We start from the raw sequence: 22,189 nt of genomic DNA, 5'->3' as shown, positions 1-22,189 counted from the left end.
AGAGCAAAAAAAAAAAAAAAAAAAAAAAAGTAGTAGAGCAGGTCAACTAAATAAAAAACCACACCGTCTAGTTTCATAACAAGCAGCAAAATACATTGATATCAGAAACAAAAAGGATGAGAGTGGGTGAGCAGTAGTACTTCAACGGGTCTGTCGTCACAGTAATCAGATGTACTTTTTTTTTTCATTTATTTTTTTCTTAGGAGATCATAAACTCACGAGGAAAATGGGGGATTGTATAAAAAGGTATTTTAATCACCTGTTTTGCAAAACAAAACACACCCTAATGTTTTTAAGGGGGAGGGAGGCTGAAACAGAGCTGACAAATTAGGCAAAAAAAAAAAAAAAAAAAAAAATACACAATTAAAGAAACAAATATCTTATGGTACAATTGTTCTCATTAAAAGAAGAACCTGCGCTCCTTGACCCTTCGTGAGGAACGGCGATGCAGAACGGCACTACTTGAAATACCACCCCAGCCCAAAGCGTGGTAGAAATATACACAGGTACATAAATATAAAAATCAGCCCGTCTCTTCCTCAAGATGTTTTTCCAATTCATTCCACGTTTTCATGTCACACTGCATCATCCACATGACTGTTCTCTGTATGTGTTTTGGTGTGTTTTGAAGCTGTCATATTGTGCTTGGTATATGCAAGGAGAAAGAAAAAGAAAAAAGTGTGTGTGTGTGTGTGTGGATTACATCGGGTGTGAATGTCGTCAGTGAAAACGATGCTTGCGTCCGTTAAGGAGAACCACGCGCCTGTTGAATCCATTCAGGAAGGGCGGATGGGGGGAGGGGAGGGGGGCGTGGCGGGGAGCAGAGGGAGAATTTACAATAACGGACGGTAGACAGCAGATCAATGGAGAGAGATAGTGAGGGGGGGGGGGGCTAAAGTGAATCTATATACCGTCTCCATAACTATGCATTGTACAATGTGCTAATAATATGTCAAGGGATGAGAACGTATAGATAAAAGAAAGATAAAGACAGAAAGGGACAGAAAGATGAAGAGGGTGGGTTTAATTGGGGCATTCATTTGAAATGTTTTCTCTTTAAATTTATTTATTAACGTTTCCATCACTTCCTATTTTTGGGGGAGGGCCAGTTGCCGCGCCTCTCTCCGCGGTTGCCTCCTCCGTTGCCGCCGCCTCCTCCTCCTCCGCCCCCCCCGCCGGGCGGGCCTCGGGGGCTCCTCCCACCCCCCCCTCCTCCTCCTCCTCCTCCTCCTCCTCCTCCTCCTCCTCCTCCTCCACCTCCTCCACCTCCAGCGTTCACCCTCCGGTTCTGTCGCTCCATGCCCGGCCGCTGGCTGGAGAAGCTCCTCTTGTTAGCCGCCGACTCCTTCGCCGTCATCTCGCGCTCCAACGCCCCTCTCCCTTCCCCTCCTCCACCTCCGCCCCTCCCTGGTGGGTGGTGGTGGTGGTGGGAGGGGTAGGACTTGCCGCCGCCTCCTCCTCCCCCCTCCCGCTCTCGGAACTCCGTGAAGTCGCTGCTCTCGGAGGCCGTCTCCCACTCCTCGTTGGCCTGGTCCGAGTTCTGGTTGGAGAAGTCGGGAGACTTGGCCCCGTGGTTGTGATGGTGCTGGGGGTGGATCTGCGCCGGGTTGCCCTGGTTGTAGTGATGATGGTGGTGGCTGTTTGCATTGCCATGGTGGCCACCACCGCCGCCAACACCGCTGCTGCTGTTGCTGTTGCTGTTGTTGTTGGCGGCGGTGGTAACACTGTGGTTGACGCTCGGGGCGTTGCCCGCGGAGGGAGCAGAGTTGGGCGCCCCCCCGTCAATGTCCTGGCCCGAATTCAGGGAGGGAGAGGAGGGTCTTCCTCCCCCGATCACCCCCACACCGCCGTTGATGCGAGCGGCGTTTTCTCGCTCCTTCAACCGCCGGAAGCGGGGCGGCTTGTCCTGCTGGTGCTGAGAGCGCCCGTGGCGCCGGCGTCTGGGAGGACGTTCGAACCCACTGGGGGGGAACCCCCGACCACCGGAGAGGGGGAGCGCGTTGGGACCGCCGGAGTTTGACATGGAGTTGGTGGAAGACTGCGGAGTGCCGACCCCTCCGTTTTCAGCGGTGCCCTGTGTGGCCGGAGGTAGGGCGGCGGGGGGGGCGCTGGACTGAGGGGGGTTCGCCCCCTGACTCTGGGCTTGGCCTCCGTCGGCCGCCTTGTCCTTCTTCTCCCCGCTGTTGCCGCCTCGGCCCGCGTCCTTGGAGGGCCCGGAGGACTGAACCGGGGCCTGCTGCTTCCGGACCGAGGAGCCGGAGGACTTGGAAGGCCAGCCGTGAGAGGCCGAGCCCGTTCCCGACCGGTGTCCTCCGGCCACCGCCCCTGCGCCGCCGCCGGTGCTCCTGTAGACGCCTCCCCCGGCACTGCCTCCGCCTCTTCCCCTCCTGGAGGGCACGCCTCTGGGGGTGAAGACCCGGGCCTGGGACCCTCTGGGCAGGGCGGAGGAGGTAGTGACGTTCTCGGAGCCGTTCTTGGCACCGGGCTGCTTCCGGGCATCCTCCTTGTCCGACTGGCCGAGGTCGCTGGCGCCACTCTCGCTGCCCGTCTCCGAGCCCCTCTGCCTCCTCCTCTTGGGGATCTCCTCGTACTCCGAGCCCTCGCTGCGGGTTTCGCTGCGGTTCCGTGCGCGGGCCGGGTTGTGCTGCGACCGGTCTTGACCGTGCCGGCCGCGCCCCGCCCCCTCGCCCTTGGGCTCCTGGTGGTAGCCGTCGCCGCCGCCGCCGGAGGGCCGGTAGTCTCTGCCGCTCCTGCCGCCCACACGGCCCCGGTTGCTGCTGCTGCTCCCTGCCGCCCCCGCGCTGGACGTGTACGTGCCCCGGTAGCCGCGGCCGCGCCCGTAGAACTCTCCCCCTCGGCCGCGGCTCGCCCTGCTGCCCCGGGGGGCGGGCGCCGCTCCGTGGTGGTATCTCTCGAAGGAGCGCTCCCTCTCGCGTCGAGACGAGGGGCCGGACATGTCCGTGTCTTTAGGCCCTCTGCCCCCCGACGACCGCTCCTTCCCTCCGTTCCTGGGCTTCGGCGTCTGGGCCGACTCGTCTTTGCCCGACGGAGCCGCTGTGTTCTGGGAGGAGGCGGAGGACGCCTCCTGCTTGGCCGAAGCGGGCTGGCCGCTGTCCTGCTGCTCTTTATCTTTCCCGGAAGCCGCGCTCGTTTTCTCTCCTCCCTCCGCGTCGCCTCCCTCCCTCTTCATCATCTCCTTCAGGGCCGGCTTCTTGATAGGACCCGCCCTCTTGTTGGCGTTGCCGCTTCCGCCCGACTGGCTGGAGGATTTGTGGTCCGACGCCGTATTGGACGAATCGTCCCCTCCTCTGGAGTTACTCCCTCCCGCTCCTGCGTTGTTGTTGGTCCTCCTGCCGTGTGACGAGGCCCCCCCGGTGCTGCCGGGCCGCGGCCCCCACTGGGTCTCGGTCTTGTGTTCCCGTCCCCCTCTCTGGCTGGGCTTGGGGTAGGGGTGCTGCTGCTGCTGTTGCTGCTGATGGGGCTGGTTATGGCTGCCGTGCTGAGAGGCAGACGGGCCAGAGGACAGGGGGGGGTGATGCGCGTGGCCTGGACCCGCCTTCTCCTGCTTGGCGTGGCTGCTGCTGCCACCGCCGCCTCTCTCGCCGCCGTGCCCTCCTGTGCCCGCTTCCGTCTCCCTCTTGGGTGGGAGGTGTTGCGGCGCGGCTTTGCCACTGCCGTCTTCCCTGGCGGAGGACGAGGAGGAGGAGGAGGAGCAGGAGGAGGAGAGGGAGGGCTGGTGAGGCGGGGGGGAGGGGTCCCCTTTCTTGACGGGAGCCTCGCCTCCCCTCTCGCGGCCGTTCTCTGGCTTGTGGGGCTGGAGGGGGAAGTGAGACTGGTGGGGGGCGTGGTGGCCGTGATGGTGGTGGAGGTGCGAGTTGCTCTCCATGGGGGAGAGGTCCGTTCGCCCGTTGCGGTCGTAGTGCGGGTGGGGGGCGGTGCCCCATACCTGGCCCTGCTGAGACCCTCTGGGGGGGCCGTCCTCCTGGTGACTGAAGCCGTGCTGCTGGCCTCCCCTCTCGCCGCCCCGCTGCTGCTGCTGCTGGTGCTGCTGCTGCTGCTGCTGGGGGGGCATCCTGGAGCCCTGGTCGGGGAAGTTGCTGTAGTTGCCCCGCCCGCCCATGTAATGGTGAGGGTGGTGGCCGCCTCCCTGGCCCCCCGCCTGGGCGCCCACAGGGGGTGGGGTCTGGTTGGAGGAGCCCGAGCTGGAGCTGGGCTGCTGGATGGGGCCCGGTCCACCCTCTCGCATGCGGTGTGGAGGAGTGTCGCTCCTGTGGAGAGAGAGAGATGACAGCGGTAAGGCTAGAGCTCGGGGCTTCATCTTCATCATGTCAAGATACTCAATGCCAGGCTCAGCTTATGATGCATTTCTAAATATGATCCAGGGCTCATTATACAATATTAGAAATGAAGAATACGTTTAAATTAGTGCCGCCAATAGATACAAATTTTTTTTTACTAATTAATCTCACAATTTTCTGTAATTAATCTAGATTAAAAATAGCATTTTTCTATTTAAGACCGAAGCTTGTAACAGATATTTACTTGAGTAAAATCATGGAATTAATGTAAAATCAACACAAAAAGTATATTTAGATTCAAAGACTTTTTTTTCCCCATTTTCTATTCTTCTCCCATCCCAATTTCGTATTATCCAATTCTCCCCTCCCCTGTCTCGAACGTTGCTAGACCATGCCTCCCACTGGTCGGCTGCAATGTGGACGAAGCCTTGCATCACGTATCCCCTCCGGTACACGAGGAGGCAGCCGTCGCATCTTTTCACCTGCACAGCGCGATCTCTCAGTGGCGAGGAGTAACGCGTGGGAGGCTCACGCTGCCCCCGATACTTCCTGATTCTGCTGTACAGGCGCACCAACCGACCTGTAGGAGTCGCTGTCCACAACGTCCGATTCCCACCCACCGGCTTTCCCACCCTCTAACACTGCCAATGTGTGTTAGTATGAACGACCAGCCAAGCCGGAAGCAACGCCGAGAGCTGGGCTCGAACCCAGCATCTCCTGCGTTGTGGCGAGCGCCTTGCCCACTGCGCCACTTAGCCGCCGTTCAAAGACTATTTTAATAGCTTTCTTTGAATACAGTTTCTCTCCTGTGAAATACAAATGTTCAACAAAACCATCAACATTGACTCAGCTAAACCTCTTTCTTATATCCGCGGCGAATATACTGCTGAAAGTTCAGAACGTTGAAGATTTTTCACTCCATAGATTAATCTAGATTAATTTATTTTAATGCTTTAAATTAATCTCCAAAGTTAAAGCATTAATTTTGACAGCCCTAGTTTAAATGAATGAAAAGCTGTACAGTGTTTTCCCTAGGATTTTTTTCAGGGGGGGGGGTGGTAGGCCCCCCAAAACTACTAGTGTTGTCACGGGGCACGCGTGTCACGGATACGTGGTGTCAACAGTGTCGTCATAGACGCACGCAGTAAAGTTTAAACATCAACATTATCTGGCCATCCTCAGTAAATATCAAACTTTCCAAAGACCAGAGTTGGGACGGGCACGCACACACACAGAAAGGGAGAATGGCTTATATGAACTATCCAGTTCATATATCAACTTATACTATCCAATTTGTTTTTATATAATTTAGCTAGCTCGCCAACGTTACTGTGATTAAAGCTCACTAAATAGGAAAAAAAAATACATTTTTTTTTATTATAATTTTTTCGGGGGGGGGGGGGGGGCCGCCCCGCCAAGGCAATGGTAGGAGAAACACTGGTGTAGGCAAGGTTTCTTCCTTGAAATGAGGAATTACGTCTTATCATCCAATTGCATTTAGTCAGATTGTGGTTTTAAAGGGGCACTTCACCAAAATAAAAACAATGCAATTTATTTTGCACATAAACTCACAGACATCCAAAAACTCTCAAAGGTTTTGCACACAGTTTGACAGTTATTGAGAGTGAATGAGGTTAAATATAGCCACCAGTGATGTCATGGAATCCTCTGTTAATTACAGCACCATGTAATGATGTAGATGAAAAAATAGCAGTCTTATTATAACGACTGCTACCTTATCATTCAATTGAGCTGTAATTAAGGACCCAATGTCCCAGATGACCTCACTGGTGGCCACATTCAAACTCCTTTACTCTCAATAAATGTAAAACTAAATAAATGTGTGCAAAATGGTTTAGAACCTTTTTGGATGTGTGTGACTATCAGCATTGTTTCTTTTGGCGAAGGGCCCCTTTAACAACATATTGTGTGACTTCATATTGTTATATACCTACATAGTAGGGGTGTAACAGTACACATGTTCGTACCGAACCGTTTCGGTACAGGACTTTCGGTTCAGTTCCGTTGGGCTGACAGAGCCACAGAACAACTGCGTCTGCATTTGATCTCGTCTTGTCGATGGTGTAAAATGAATTAGGTATATTGTTAGTAAGTTAGCCATGTAATAAGCGGGATAATGTATAGCCTATACTCGGTCATTGTCGCAAAATAATTGACCTTCACTACGTTTAGAACACCTCTGCGAGGCGCCTCGGTATTCTAAACTCCGTGTCGGTCAATTATTTTGCGACAATGACCTCGTAGCTATACATTATCCCTTACATAGAATATTAGTTGACAGCCCTACTTAAACAGTAACTGCACACTACATCACCCCCGAGTGGAGCATGGAAAGCCACATTCTCCAAATGTTCCCCCACTGTACCGAAATCGTACCAAACCGCGACTTCAAAACCAAGGTACGTACCGAATGGTGTTTTTTTGTGCACAGTTACACCCCTACTACATTAGGGCTATAAATTTAGCCTGGAGTCACAAACTAATATAAAACACCTTCAACCCTACATCCAAAGGACCCGATGCTGCCTGCATGTACACACCTGGGCCCTTTCGCCACCACCTCCTCCTCCTCCAGCACCTGCTTCTGCCTCAGAGGGGAAGTCAGGCCACGCCCCTCCCCTCCCCCGGGGAACACCTCTGGTCCCCAAGCCAACTTGGGGTCCATGGGGGGTGTCCCACGATGAGGGTGCCCTGGGTGCTGCTGCTGCTGCTGCTGCCTGTCGAAGGGGTCTGATCCAGAGCCCCCCGAGTCGGACCGCTCACGGCCCATAAGCCCTGGGAGCAGAAAGGAAATGGTCAAAATTATTATTCATTATTCATAAAAAAAAGAAAACAAATGTACATACGTAGGTTGACACCAAAGTTAATTAGAAATTATCCGAAATCAAAAGTAAAATAGTTCCTTTTGTTGCGTTTTCTATTGGTTCGGTTATGTATCAACAAACCATACTCTCTGAACAAAGCCATGTGATAACGCAGGTCAGCCTTTAATTGGACATCGTTTAGAATACTAGCAAACATTATGTGAACAAAAACCATCATGTGATCTTCACTTCGGCTTGCACAATTGTTATGAAATACTAATATAACATATGAAGTAGTAATGATGCATGCAAGGTATTCATTATTAGGGCTGGGCGATAAAACGATAACGATAACTATCACGATAAATTATTTCCTCGGAATAAACATGAAACGTGGTCGCAAAGTTTCGATATATCGATTTTCCAAGCTTGGATATCAGCACACGCGCACTAACAACCAATCAGTGAAGGAGATGGCGACAGCGAAGGAGACCCGCGGTGCACCTCTGGGCAGGGAGCGAAATTAACTTTTTGACTCACCGGCCAGTGGCGGGTAGATGGGAAGAATCTACCCGCCAAGCATATTTCTTACCTGCCAACTTTTTTTTGATACAATTATTTTTTATTATCATTTTATATAAACTTTTTTTTTTAATAAAATATATATATTATATAATCATACTTGTAGTTGTATTATCTGCGAGACATCGCCACCTCGCTGTCTGCAAACAGCTCCACTGTCTGTGTGTATACTCGAGTGGCCTCCAGCTCCAGCAAGGATTCTCCGGGGGTGCAGCTGGACCCTAAACGCTACATTCAGCATGCAAAAGGATTCTCCTGAGCTACAGCTGGACCCTATTCAGCAGCCCTCACTCATGCGATGTAAACCAGGGACTCGAATACGCATGTTGTTGTTGTAAGACATTGATGCCAGGAGCTATCTGTAGCTACTGCTGGATGGCGTTGGGACAACGCCTCAGTGAACTATTTAGTTTACTGCGACATTTCGTAGTGACTAGTTACCTAGCCAACGGAGGTATTATGCACTGGACTATTGCTGGAGGATTTGTTGATGTCTGGAGCTATCAGTAGCTAGCCGGCTGGATAACGTTACACAATGCCTCATGTATTAAACTAAGTGAATAGTTGACTGGGTCATTTTGTAACGGTAGCTAACGTTATCTCACGAAGGTCCCACACTGACTAGACTAACGTCACGGTGACTCGGAGGCAATAGCCTCCGTTTACATGCAGGCATACAGGGGTAGGAGCAGCAGCAGCAGCAGTGCTAACTAACGTCACGGTGACTCGGAGGCAATAGCCTCTGTTTACATGCAGGTATACAGGGGTAGGAGCAGCAGCAGCAGTGCTAACTAACGTCACGGTGACTCGGAGGCAATAGCCTCTGTTTACATGCAGGCATACAGGGGTAGGAGCAGCAACAGCAGTGCTAACTAACGTCACGGTGACTCGGAGGCAATAGCCTCCGTTTACATGCAGGCATACAGAAACAGGTGGGGAGGGGGGGGTAGCAGCAGCAGCAGCAGCAGTGCGCGGTGCACGCTTCATGTCTGTGCTGAGACAGCGAGTGAGAACTCCGCTAAAGAATTGGATCATGATTTTCGGTTTTCACATGACTATTTGATTGCCCGCCACACGGCGCTCAGACGTCTCAGTGGGAGGCGCCAAACGTAAAAACTGAGCGCAAATGGCGGGTGGCGCACTCTAGTTTCGGTCCCTGCCTCTGGGTAGTAAACAAGGCTGGCTAGGATCATTAGCTTTCACGCCGCTATTTTATAGTTTACGTGCGGAGTGGGTGTGTGGCGTGAATTCTGAGGGTACGGTTAGAGTAGTGTGGGGTATGCTGCGCCGCAGTGGATGCCGTTGCAATGTATTGGGGCGGAACGGAGTATTTTAGGGTGATAGTTAGTACATTGGAAACAAGGCTGGCTAGGATCATTAGCTTGCACGCCACTATTTTATAGTTTACGTGCGGAGTGGGTGTGTGGCGTGAATTCTGAGGTAACGGTTAGAGTAGTGTGGGGCGGTGGACTTCGTTGCAATGTATTGGGGTGGAACGGAGTATTTTAGGGTGATGGTTAGTACATTGTCGGGGATACACCGCTTGCTCTGGCTAACTGTGTTAGTTCCATTCTTATAATGCATATGATCCAGTGGCGGTAGGTTGCCCCCTGGTGGAATATAATAATCTATGCACTGGGCCGTGTTTACTGTGTAGAAGAACAGCGCCGGGCATAAGAAGTTAAACTTGACATAAATTATATCGACGATAATTATCGATATCGAGTGATATGAAAATTATTTTATTGCGATAACGTTTTTGGCCATATCGCCCAGCCCTAATTCATTTAATGTCATGTCCAGCTATTATGAACTTACTAGTATGAAAATAGTAACCTTGTGATAAGAAAAAAAAACTGTCCAATCAGCTTCATTAAATGAGTGATTTGCAAGGGGGGGGGGGGGGTTACAGGTCAGATTGCTCTCTCACCTCAAAACGAACCACTCCATGGGTTCACTTTAGGGGTGTAACGGTACGCATATCCGTACTGTACCGCCTCAATGTGGTTCTCCGGTACAGTACGCGCTGTGCACCGAACGATTGCAACGGTACGGAACCTTTTTTTGCAGAACTTAAATCCCCCCGTCCCAAATATAACGTGCACAACTAACCGGATGTTGTTTGTTCATCCCACGCAGCACGCAGCCACGCTGAGCGATAGCTGTAATTCAGCATAGCATATTAGCCTTAGTATGGCGGGTGCAATACTAACTGACAAGCCAGAGCTAGAAGATGCTCCCACAACATTCAAGTCTCCCGTTTGGGATCATTTCGGATTCCCAGTTAACTACAGCAATGGACAAAGACAGGTGGATCGCACTAAAGCTACGTGCCGGCATTGTTCAACTGAGATCGGGTATGTCGCTGTCAGTACGTCGAACTTTATCACTCATTTGAAACGGCATCACCCGAATGTGAATATCACTGGTACAAGGAAGAAACAGACCCTACTGCAAAAACCCAGCTCCCCGTGGCATTCAAGCAGCATCTCGCTATTAATTCAAACCGGGCCAAAGCAATAACAAACGCCATAGGTGTTTTTATAGCGTTTCATATCTCATCCTTTCGCTGTATGCTTGTATGCCGTGACAAATAAAACTCTTGACTTGACTTATAGCAGCAGATCTGCGACCATACTCCGTTGTCGAGAACACAGGGTTTAAGCACATGTTAAAAGTAATAGAGCCCCGCTACGTAGTTCCCTCTCGTCCGTATTTCAGCCAGCAAGTCATACCAGCTCTGTATAAACAAGCACACGCTTCAGTTGTCCACGACTTATCCAAGGCATCTGCTATCGCTCTCACTACCGATGGGGTGGACATCCCGAGCTACCGAGAGCTACTCAACAGTAACGTCACACTACGTCACCCCCGAGTGGAACATGGAAAGCCACGTTCTGCAAACCCCCCCGCGTGAATATTTTAGGCAACCAACTTGTGTTTAGCGTTTCTCTGATTGGCCAATACGCCCATGTGACCACGGCAGCGCGAGAGAGCGGCAGCGCGGAAATAGGCTGTCTATTGCCATTCTCTAAGTCAAACTCTAACCTTAACCAGCTCCTTAACAGCGCCTAAACTTAACCCTTCTAACCTTAAGCAACTCCGAAACAATGCCTAACCTTAACCAACTCCGAAACAATGCTTAAAGTTATGCCTAAACTTAACGGCGAAAGAATGCGAATGCACGTTAAAAAAAAAAAAAAAAATTAAGGGAATCGAACTAGCCAGCAACGAGCCGTAGGATCCACAGCCATGCAGCGTTGCCAATTGAGCTATTTCTGGATACTGAATAAGGCGCGGTTACTGGCATATAATGCTGCCGCTACGCTCCGCTCTGCCGCTACGCTCCGCTCTGCTGCTGCCGCGTCGCCGCGGGGGCGTGGCTAGACGCAAGTTGGGCGTGGTTAGACACAAGTTGGTTGCCTTTAATATTTAGGCAACCCCCCCACTGTACCGGAATGAAACGTGACTTCCAAACCGAGGTACGTACCGGACCGTGGTTTTTGTGTACCGTTACACCCCTAGTTCACTTGGAAGCACACAGAGACCAGGGTCCGATTGTTTGGTGCGGACCGGAGTTCAACTCCAGTGTTCACACACCGACCCAAACAAACCGCACCGAGGTTAAGATTCAACCGGTACTAAACAGGGGCGGAGTGACGGTGCCCTTAATGTCCTCTTTGCTTTATTGGATAAGTATAGTGGAGAGAGACGGGCACGACGGGAGGGATAGGGGCCGAGACGCGGTCTGCCACCAGGACAGCATCTGTTTACCTATTCTTTTCAGGACCATCAGCGTGGTTTACATCCTATCGGAGCCGTTCTGTGGTTTCTCTTCACTCACCAGAGGGATGCATGCCAGCAGAGTAGTAGTCCATGGGTGGGGGGCGACCCTGCATCATGCGGGGGTCCATGTAGGGCATCATCATCCAGCGAGGGTCAAAGTTCATTGGCAGGGGCGGCGGTCGGCCCATGTTGCCGGGCTGGTACAGGGGTCCACCCTGCTTTGGTCCTGGCCCTGGCTGGGGTGTAGAACCTGGGGAGGGGCCCTGTGGTGCCTGGGGCTGAGGTGGGAGCTGGCTCTGGGCTGCCTGACTGTGCTGCTGCTGCTGTTGTTGTTGCTGCTGCTGCTGTTGTTGTTGTTGTTGATGTTGTTGCTGTTGCTGCTGCTGTTGCTGTTGTTGTTGTTGCTGCTGTTGCTGTTGCCACTGCTGCTGTTGCTTCAGGAGTTGCTCCTGGAGATGCAAGAAACCCCCACAGGATCATCATTAAGCCTCATCATTACATCAATAAAAGGTGAGCCAGTGCTATCAAAGTAGCTTATCGTATTGCTGACGTGCTATGACAACATTCCTCATGGGTTGTAAAGTGGGAGTGCCGTGACGAAGTATCTTTTGAGTGCAATCGTTTATATGAATAAACTAACCCACATGATGCGCCTGGTTTAGAATCTAACCCTGGGCGTGTGGCTCCTCTGTGTGGTTGAATCTAACCCTGGAGCGTGTGGCTCCTCGGTGTGGTTGAATCTAACCCTGGAGCGTGTGGCTCCTCGGTGTGGTTGAATCTAACCCTGGAGCGTTTAGTCCCTCTGTGTGGTTGAATCCAACCCTGGAGCTTTAGCTCCTCGGTGTGGTTGAATCTAACCCTGGAGCTTTAGCTCCTCGGTGTGGTTGAATCTAACCCTGGAGCGTTTAGTCCCTCGGTGTGGTTGAATCTAACCCTGGAGCGTTTAGTCCCTCTGTGTGGTTGAATCCAACCCTGGAGCTTTAGCTCCTCGGTGTGGTTGAATCTAACCCTGGAGCTTTAGCTCCTCGGTGTGGTTGAATCTAACCCTGGAGCGTTTAGTCCCTCGGTGTGGTTGAATCTAATCCTGGAGCGTTTAGTCCCTCGGTGTGGTTGAATCTAACCCTGGAGCGTTTAGTCCCTCTGTGTGGTTGAATCTAACCCTGGAGCGTTTAGTCCCTCTGTGTGGTTGAATCTAACCCTGGAGCGTTTAGTCCCTCTGTGTGGTTGAATCTAACCCTGGAGCGTTTAGCTCCTCTGTGTGGTTGAATCTAATCCTGGAGCGTCAGGGCTGTACGCTGCGATGATCTCATCGCAAATTGCCCCTTTAATTGGCCGTTGCGATTGGTAAATAATATTTGGGGGCGGGCTTGCGAGTAGGGATTTCAAGCCTTGCATTCGCATTTCACTCCTAAATGATCCAAGGCGTGTGATGACGCTGAGCACTCAGGTATGATCAGCGGGGAAAATCAACTGAGCACTCACTCTGATAGACTGGCTGACTGTCTGATTTAGCTATGAAGAAAAGTAAAGTTAGTAGTAGGGATGGGAATCGATGGTTCCTAACTGGGTTTTGGCCATATGCTCCCGAAATTCTCCCGCTGTTTGGCTGCTTCTATGTGCAGTGAAAACTACTCGAAATGCTTTAGAACCTAGTCATTGATTTAGTTCAGGGTTAGCTAACGCTAGCTAACGTGAGCTAATCAAGCTCACAGAGAGAGATAAACAGCTGACAGCAGGTAGTACAGGTACAAATACAATAAAACAAGGGGTGGGGGCTGTTGTGTAAACCTTGTGTCGCGTCAATCTGGTCCACACGTTACTCGTTCATATCTCAGCCCGTGCTGAGATATGCCCATTCCGTGGTCTGTTAATAAAGTTTTCAATCAGACAGATGTATGGAAAGGCTTTTATTATAACATTCGTTGAGGTAAAATCATTATGCCTCATTTAGTCATCCTGCAGAGCACTGGTCTCCTACTCGTGGGCAGCTAACGTTAGTAGCTTTGTTGACGTTGTTCAGCACACAGGGCATTCAGGAAGTCAAAAACGAATGCGCTTGCCGATTGGTGCTAAGAACAGCAGGGCGGGTGCAAGTGTTGTGACGTAATTGGCAGACTCTACTGTCAATCAAAATTATTCTGTTTTCCGTCAGAATGAATGAATGAGAACTTTATTAACAGATTGCATAATGGGTACAATACAGTACAGGAGGATGAAGACCAGAAAAAGACTTTCGGCTTTTTTACATAAGGGTCCTCCATTTTCAATTCATCAAAACATTTAGAGACATACAAATATACAGTAGTTTCATAAAAATGCTAAAATGCTATTTATTGATTGATTGATTTAAAACTGTATTAACATATTGCAGAATGGGTACAGTACAGCTCAATACATACAATTGTTAAGGGGATGCAGACCAGAGAAAGACTTTTGTCTTGTTTACATCAGGGTGCCCCATTTTCAATTCATCATATTTCATATCTAAATCATATAATATCTCATTGCTAAATATATGCAATATATAATCTAATAATCCAATAATCTAAATCTAATATATAATATAAAAATGCTAAATGCATGGGTATTTTATTTTGTCTTTAATGTTAGCTTGCAAACTCATACTGTCTTGGTAAGCCTCATAATGAATTGTTTGGGGTAAAAAAGAAAAACATCGTGATCGCCGAAAGGTCAGAAAATATCGTGATATCATATTTAGGCCATATCGCCCAGCCCTAGTTGGTTCATTATAAAAGATACAAACCTGACAACAAAAGCACTTAAATGTTAAATAAAAGGACCACAGTAATGAGGCAGGAGGAACATATTTTTTTGCACTATAATGGTAAAATTGTTATTAAAAAATTTGCCCCTAAAACATATTTTTTGCCCCTAAATTTCTAATTTAGGGGCAAGTGTGCCCCTAGTGAAAAAGCTTAGCGTACAGCCCTGAGCGTTTAGTCCCTCTGTGTGGTTGAATCTAACCCTGGAGCGTTTAGTCCCTCTGTGTGGTTGAATCTAATCCTGGAGCGTTTAGTCCCTCTGTGTGGTTGAATCTAATCCTGGAGCGTTTAGTCCCTCTGTGTGGTTGAATCTAACCCTGGAGCTTTAGCTCCTCGGTTCGGGTGTTAAAACTGCAACGCCGCAGCTATGGAGAAACTATTCTGGTCCATTGATTTAGTTTGTATTGATTCAAGCTGCTGCTATTCTTTGCTGGGAAGAGGAATATCAACATTAAGATGCCTTTGTGGAGCTGCAATATCACAGGAGTTGTGAGCCATCTTACAATATTTCATTACAGTGCTCTGCATTTATTTTGGTTTGAATTGCTTCTGTATCAAGTTGTTGTCGTTGTCATCACAGTAAACAATGCATCAGTTATCAGACACGATGATCAATACTGACCCCATCAGGTCACAGAAACCACAAGAACACATGCATGGCACATATGAGGGGCGACATTGATTCAAGAGTGTTACCACCATTTGTAAAGAGGGTTTCTAACCTGTTGCTGCCTCTGAAAGCGTGGAGGAAGAGACTTCTGGTACTTTGAGTACCCCTGGCCTGGAGGACCGCTGGCTTGACGCCCTGCTCCCCCTCCCACACTCTCCACTTTCACCGGGTCCACCGCTGCACTGTGGAGGTGAGCGATGCCCAGGGCCTCCTCCTGAATCTCCCCAGGTAACGAAGCCTCCAGGGGGGGAGACTGCTGCTGTTGGGGCTGCTGTTGGAGCTGCTGCTGTTGGGGCTGGGGCTGCTGTTGGGGCTGGGGCTGCGGTTGGGGCTGGGGCTGCTGTTGGGGCACAGGGGCCTGAGGACACTGCTGGACATCTGAAAAAGAAACAGAGTGCACATTAATACATCAATCTAATAACATAGATATATAAGCCTATATTTCCTTTCAAAATGCTATTTGACTACCGGCGCAACGGGCCACTTTGCCGACCTCTAGCGGCTCGGGTGTGCATATTTCGCATATAATATATATATCGAATTAAAGCCCCATTTGTTGCCTGTCGATTGCTTCAGGCGACAGAATCCGTTCAGCGGTTCTCAAGTTACATGCCGATATGCGAGGCGTGGGCCGAAGTACAGGGCAGGCTTTTCTTTTTTTCCGAATACCACCCGCGACTCCCGAGGCTCTACCTCCGTCAATCATTAGGCGATCTCGAAGATTATTGGACAGGGTTGTAAGCAATGAGTCTGGCTTTCCAATGGTACCCCACGGGGGGATGAGCGAATCAGGGATCTAGGTGAAAAGTCACGAGCGCAAACAGGAAGAGAAATTTCCGTGGAATGCATTGGAGTCAATGCGGAAATCGTTTTCTGCAGCCTTTTTTTCTCTCCCTTCACTTTTTACCAAAATCGCTTCTGAACGGATTTTTATGAAATTTTGACACATACTACACAAGACTTCAGTGTGTTTTTTCAGCCCATCCAATTTTTTTGGAAATACTACTTCTGGACTACTAACTACTACAGAAAAACGTGAGTAACAAGTTTTTCTACAACTCAAGTTCAGACCTATGTTACTCTATCTCATTAGCACTAAAAGTAAATGTATCTTTATTCTATCAGACACTTCAGAATGTCATCTTTCAATTGAGACCAGGCTCATGCATGTGCTATAAGTATAGAGTAGGGATGCACCGAATGGGAAATTCTTGGCCGAAACAGATACCGAAAATAGGAAACAGTTGGCCGAAAACCGAATGCCGAAAATTATCATAGAATAGATATTTTTTTTTTACCAATGTTGTTCAGCTACCTGATTATGGAAAAATATATGATTATGGCAAAACTTAACTTAAATAATAATTAATCACTATTATGGGTCCATAAAACATTTATTCAGCACTTCTGAATGCATACAGTACATTAATTCCAAGTCAAGTGGCGGACATCTGTGCTCTACTGAGCGCACCTTTCTAGTCCGCAGATGAATGTGCTCTCTTGACTTTGGCACAGTAGACGCGCGACGTGTATTCTCAAGAATGATAATAATAATAATGCTCTTCAGATTATATTATCAACGACAGACCGCGTCAATGTGAGAAACACAATCCCCCCCCCTTTAGTTAACCGCGACGGGCATATAGTAAATAAGGATATAAAGCATGTTAAAGACTCATTTATTGGACGCGTTGCGCGCTGAGTTTACATAGAAACAGTGCGACACATAGAAACAGCGCGCATGTAATGACTGAAGCCACGTTTTGATGACATCATCACAACAACACGCGTTAGGTTACAGGTTGTTTCTGTTTCGGTGATATATTTTCGGTGAAAAAACTCTTTTCCATTTTTGGTCATTTTCAGCCGAGTAAAATAAGTCAAGTAAAATAAATTGCCACTTTTGGGGGCGCCAGTTAAGAGGTTAAGGGATCCTACTCAAGAGGCGAAGGCTTTATTTGAAGTGTGACTCACATAGGAAGCTGAATCACAAAAATGCCAGCCACTGATCACAAAGACTCAGCTGGGGTTCTTCATACAGACGTGAATCATCATCATCAGTGAACCAACTCACCAGTGTTGGAGTCATAGCTGCTGTTGCTGCTGGCTCTCTGCCTGTCACCGGCCCCTGGCCCCGGCGGCCCCGGCTGAACGGCCAGGAGCGGGGACTCCTCTGGGTCCACGCAGGGGGAAGGGGGCTGGCTGATGTTGGGGGACGAGGCCGACAGCGACGGGCTGGGGCTTCCGGCCGGGGCGGCCATAGTAGAGTTGCCGTCCAGGCTGGGGGGCTTGCTGCTGCCGCTGCCGCTCTGCTGCTGCAGATGCTGCTGCTTCTCGTCCAGCCTCTTCAGCTTCTCGGCGCAGGCGGCGCGCCGCTCCTCCTCCATCCTGCGCTCCTCCTCATCGCGCCGCCGCCGGGCTCGCTCCACCGCCGCCGAAATCTCAGAGGAGGACTGCTTCCTGCGCTGGCGCCACGTCTCGTCCTCGTCCTCCCCCTGGGGCCCAGGGGCCAGCAAGGCAGCCGGGGGAGGAGGGGTGGGCCCCCCTGCTGCTGGCTGGTGCTGCTGCTGTTGTTGTTGTTGTTGTTGTTGTTGTTGCTGCTGCTGCAGGTGAGGGGATGGAAGAGGCTTCGCGGGGCCCAGTGAGGCAGCCTGGTTATGGGCTCGATCCTGAGTGAGAAGGGACTCGTTTTAGAAAGACAAGCAGAGAGGAGATACTATGCTGCCTGCTACTATCAGATACTATGCTGCTACTATCAGATACTATGCTGCTACTATCAGATACAGATACTATGCTGCTACTATCAGATACTATGCTGCTACTCTCAGATACTATGCTGCTACTATCAGATACAGATACTATGCTGCTACTATCAGATACTATGCTGCTACTATCAGATACTATGCTGCTACTATCAGTTAGACAAGCAGAGAGGAGATACTATGCTGCTACTATCAGCTACTATCAGATACTATGCTGCTACTATGCTGCTACTATCAGATACTATGCTGCTACTATCAGATACTATGCTGCTACTATCAGATACTATGCTGCTACTATCAGATACTATGCTGCTACTATCAGTTACTATCAGATACTATGCTGCTACTATCAGCTACTATCAGATACTATGCTGCTACTATCAGAACTATCAGATACTATGCTGCTACTATCAGATACTATCAGATACTATGCTGCTACTATCAGTTACTATCAGATACTATGCTGCTACTATCAGTTACTATCAGATACTATGCTGCTACTATCAGATACTATGCTGCTACTATCAGATACTATGCTGCTACCATCAGTAACAAACCCTTCTTCGATGACCATGACGACATTCTAAGTGGAAGACAATCTGTCAAACTCCATTTTCAAAAGGTGGACTAGGAATAAATGTCTATTGGGTGGTGGATGCATGGATGATAACAATGATGTCTCCATGAGGCCCTATATCCACAACCAGATATCTACCTGTCTGTAATGGGAGCAGGGCCCCTGTCCAAGGAGCGGGACGGGTGGTGGGGAGGGCTGCTCCCGGGGACCACCCAGTCCAGGCCCGCGCCTCTGTATACAGGCAGGCACAGACACAGCATAGTAAGCCAGGCTCCCCCACAATTACACTACACTGACAAACGTACGTACACACTAGGGCTGAGCACAAACGTTTGAACCATCGTTCGTTATGTCGGCATTCGAATTCTAAAATCAACATTAGAATTGTTTTATTACATTTTTTTTTATTATTATTTTTTTTAATGTGTATTCATTCAGTTTAAACCAATGGGGGTTTTCTTCACAGTTGCAGATAAAGATTAGTTATATTCATTAAAGAAAGTTGATTTAATGATTAAAAAAATACTAATTTAATCAGATTAATCACTTTATTCAAATTGAGGATTTAGTTTGAGGATTTTTTTTTATCCACTTTTTCGCCTTATTTTTCTATTTTTCTCCCATCCCAATTTCGTATATCGCCAATTCTCCCCTCCCCCGTCTTGAACGTTGCTAGACTATGCCTCCCACTGGTCGGCTGTAGTGAGGACAGAAGCCTTGCATCACGTGTCCCCTCCGGTACACAAGGAGGCAGCCTGTCGCATCTTTTCACCAGACAGCGCGGACTCTCAGTGGCGAGGAGTAACGCGTGGGAGGCTCACGCTGCCCCCGATACTTCCTGTCTCTGCTGTACAGGCGTCACCCAACCGACCTGTAGGAGTCGCTGTCCACAAGGTCCAATCCCCACCCATCTACTTTCCACCCGCTACCTCTGCCAATTGAGATAGTATGACGACTGGCCCAAGCCGCAGGCAATGCCGACTCGAGGAGTCGAGACCGGAGTCTCTTGCATTGGTGACGAGCACAAGGTTAGTTCGAAAAACCCTGACGAGGTTTGAATCCCAAAAACAGGCTTCGGGGACAGCCTTAGTACACACACACATATCTGCCCTCACAGGAAGCCTTTGCTCTCTACCATGCATAAAAGTGTTTCGGACTTCCTATCTTTTCACAACTCGAGCGCGGCCAATTAGGCAATGCCTTTTTTTATGTTAATCAATCCCACCTGGTAGTTGGGTGGAGCGCCTTGACCCCCCCGGCCGCCGCCGCTTCCCTCCTCTGCCCGTCCTGGCTTGCTGGAGGCAGGCGGGGGGCCATCGTCGGCACTGGAGGGCGGGGTGCGGCGGGTTTCGCCCCCGCTGTCCGAGGCTCGAGAGCGAGAGACCACGGGCGGCCCGTCATGGGGCCTCTGCTGCTCCCTGAGAAAGGGAAAATAAGAGCTTGTAGTCACAGCACTTGGGATCACGTACAACAGAAACCAGAAAGGTGGCCGTTTACAATTACCAGTTAGAGATTAAACCTACATTAAACTGGAGCAGTCGCATGTTTTAGATCCTAAAACACTGTAGAGAAAGGAATGGTGCCACCAGTGATTTGCAATTGAAACAGCTGCAGGGGCGTCGTTCTGGTATGGCAAGCTATGGCACTCGCCATACCTTGGCAATTTTTTTTTTTAAGATTTTTTTTTTTTATTATTACAATTTTTTATGTTGATTTAGAATTCGAATGTCAACATTATGAACGAAGCTTCGAACTATTCGGTACAGCCCTAGCATGTTTTGATATTGTCAATTATCTCACTTTTACTAGGTGACTTTTACTGTGACTAACTGAAATATGCCACAAAAAAAAGGAAAATGGACATAGGGACATTTTTTAATCAAAGGGCAGCAGAGACAAGTGATACAGGGACACAGGTAAGGTCTTACAGTGGCTTAGTGATTATAACAGTGCAGTTCAGCATTCAGTAACCCATACTTTTTGTGAATGTGTTTTTGATACTACATTCTGTTGAACACACACCTCAAAACCGTACCTAAGGAAAATTGGCTCAATTGCAAGAAAAGTAATAAACAGTTATGATATTACATTCTGCATAATTCGTATGCAAAATATTGTGGTTCCCTGCTTTAGTCTGTTGACACATTTCTATACAAAAAATGCTTGTGTAGTCCTGTGTCATACCTAAATGTCATATAACTGAATTGTATAGAAACAACTCACCAAAAGTGACTATTGCACAACTGATTTGACAAAAAAAATCAACCAAGGGGGGGGAAACCCTTCACCCCCCCTCCCTCCTCGCCATACTGTACCTTGCCTTTTACTGAAACGATGCCACTGAACAGCTGTCCTGTCGCAATTAGCATACGTATAGCTGGTTAAGGACTGGGGGAAGTTCCGTCCTTGAAGCGTTTGCAATTGAAAGGTCACTACTGTAGTGACAACAAGGTGCGTGTTAGGAACTGGAGACTACTGTAGCAGGTTTTTAAAGTACACAGAAAACACTTTCTGGTTCATAGTCATCCGTCTGAAGCTCTGCAGGTTGTAATGGTACGCCTTCTTCCTTCAGTGGTGTGTGTCTATGGCAGCCGACAGAAAGTGCGATTTGGTTCCAACTGTTGTGAAGGAGGAGAGCGTTCCTTTGAACGTTCCTTTGATCCCTCGTTTTCCCTCCCCTTCCACAAAGGGTATAAAATGCAAGCTTCCAGCATGAAGTGTATCATGCCACAATCCCATGCTCCACGCGCTCACTGGATCCACGATGAAATCAATCAACAGTATGACGGCTAACAATTGTGCATATTAATGGGGTAGCCTATTGGCAACTTTCAGTTTTGAATACTTCCTTTATTTAAAGTTAATTCCACGTCTGTCACGTCGAAAAAGTATATAATTAATATATAATAAAATATAATATTGCAAATATTATAAGGAGATCTAAGGTTTTGCTTTCCACTAGTGGTGTTCCCTTGACCATCTTCCCTTGCAGAGAACCAGAAGGGTTTACTTGTTCAGTGGGCTCACTAAACAATGGAATCCCATATAGAAGAAAAGTTGAGATCCAAGGCAGCTCTACAATTTTAAAATGCCTTTATTAATTGGCTTACATTATTTAGAACGTTTTTAAAATACCGACATGTTTCGGCCTACACATGGCCTTCTTCAGGGTGTTGTAACTATGACAAAACAAAACTGTAACTAAATAAAGGAAAAAAAAAAAGGGAAAAAAGGGGAAAAAACAGAACTCTGGGAGAGACTGATTACAATGGGGGACAGCTGGTGTTAAATGGATGAAGGCACAGCATATTCTTAACTTGATATAGTTAGAATACAATCTACTTATAAGCTATGTCAACTAGATTTTTTTCTTCTTTTTTTACTTCTTTTTGTTCATTCACGTATATATGTTTAAGGAAACCAACAAACAGTTATAATCTTACATATACATGTGAAAAGATATGTAAAAAAATAAAATGAAATAATTTTTTTCATAAATATTTATCATTTCGATTTTTTTTGTTGTTGATTTTTTTCATAGCTACGATTACTCACGCCCATCCCTAATTAGTACGTCAGCTGTAAAGGGTGTTGTAAGTTAAAAGATAGCAGGCCAATATAGCCTAGGTAATATTTTAGCCTAGATAATGTTATGAAACTGCTTTTTGAGTGTAAAAATGCCAAGGAGCTGAAAAATAACTACCGTACTTTTCGGACTATAAGCCGCAGCTTTTTCCCCCATTTTTCAACCCTGCGGCTTATATAACGGTGCGGCTTATATGTGACTCGACGTGATCAAACCCAAAAATGTAAAAATCTAAATATTGCTTTTTTGACTGCATTGAAATGTTATTTATCTGTTCCCTTATTTGCTAAACTTAATACAACTTGTAAATGAGTTAATTC

At 48.4% G+C, this 22,189-nt stretch overlaps 1 protein-coding gene across 3 annotated transcripts in view; it reads right to left on the bottom strand.

The window, feature by feature from the left end:
- Nucleotides 1-232: 232 nt before the first annotated feature.
- The window catches only part of prrc2a (proline-rich coiled-coil 2A), a 47,063-nt gene continuing 25,106 nt past the window's right edge, over nucleotides 233-22,189 (bottom strand). For 2 of the 3 annotated variants that reach the window (XM_084313583.1, XM_084313582.1), the window contains exons 11-17: nucleotides 19,509-19,701; nucleotides 18,422-18,514; nucleotides 17,019-17,613; nucleotides 14,997-15,322; nucleotides 11,550-11,940; nucleotides 6,860-7,094; nucleotides 233-4,268 (exon numbers count right to left, since the gene is read on the bottom strand). In XM_084313583.1, the coding sequence (XP_084169709.1) occupies nucleotides 1,082-4,268; nucleotides 6,860-7,094; nucleotides 11,550-11,940; nucleotides 14,997-15,322; nucleotides 17,019-17,613; nucleotides 18,422-18,514; nucleotides 19,509-19,701 (5,020 nt within the window). In that variant the 3' untranslated portion in view covers nucleotides 233-1,081. The remainder of the gene's footprint in view (nucleotides 4,269-6,859; nucleotides 7,095-11,549; nucleotides 11,941-14,996; nucleotides 15,323-17,018; nucleotides 17,614-18,421; nucleotides 18,515-19,508; nucleotides 19,702-22,189) is intronic. The other variant, XM_084313584.1, reaches the window with a different exon arrangement.

This window comes from Notolepis coatsorum, assembly GCF_963971535.1.
Source record: "Notolepis coatsorum genome assembly, chromosome: 4".
NCBI lineage: Eukaryota > Metazoa > Chordata > Actinopteri > Aulopiformes > Paralepididae > Notolepis > Notolepis coatsorum.
The sequence above is the reverse complement of the archived record's forward strand: the minus strand, read 5'-3'. Positions and strand labels throughout refer to the sequence as shown.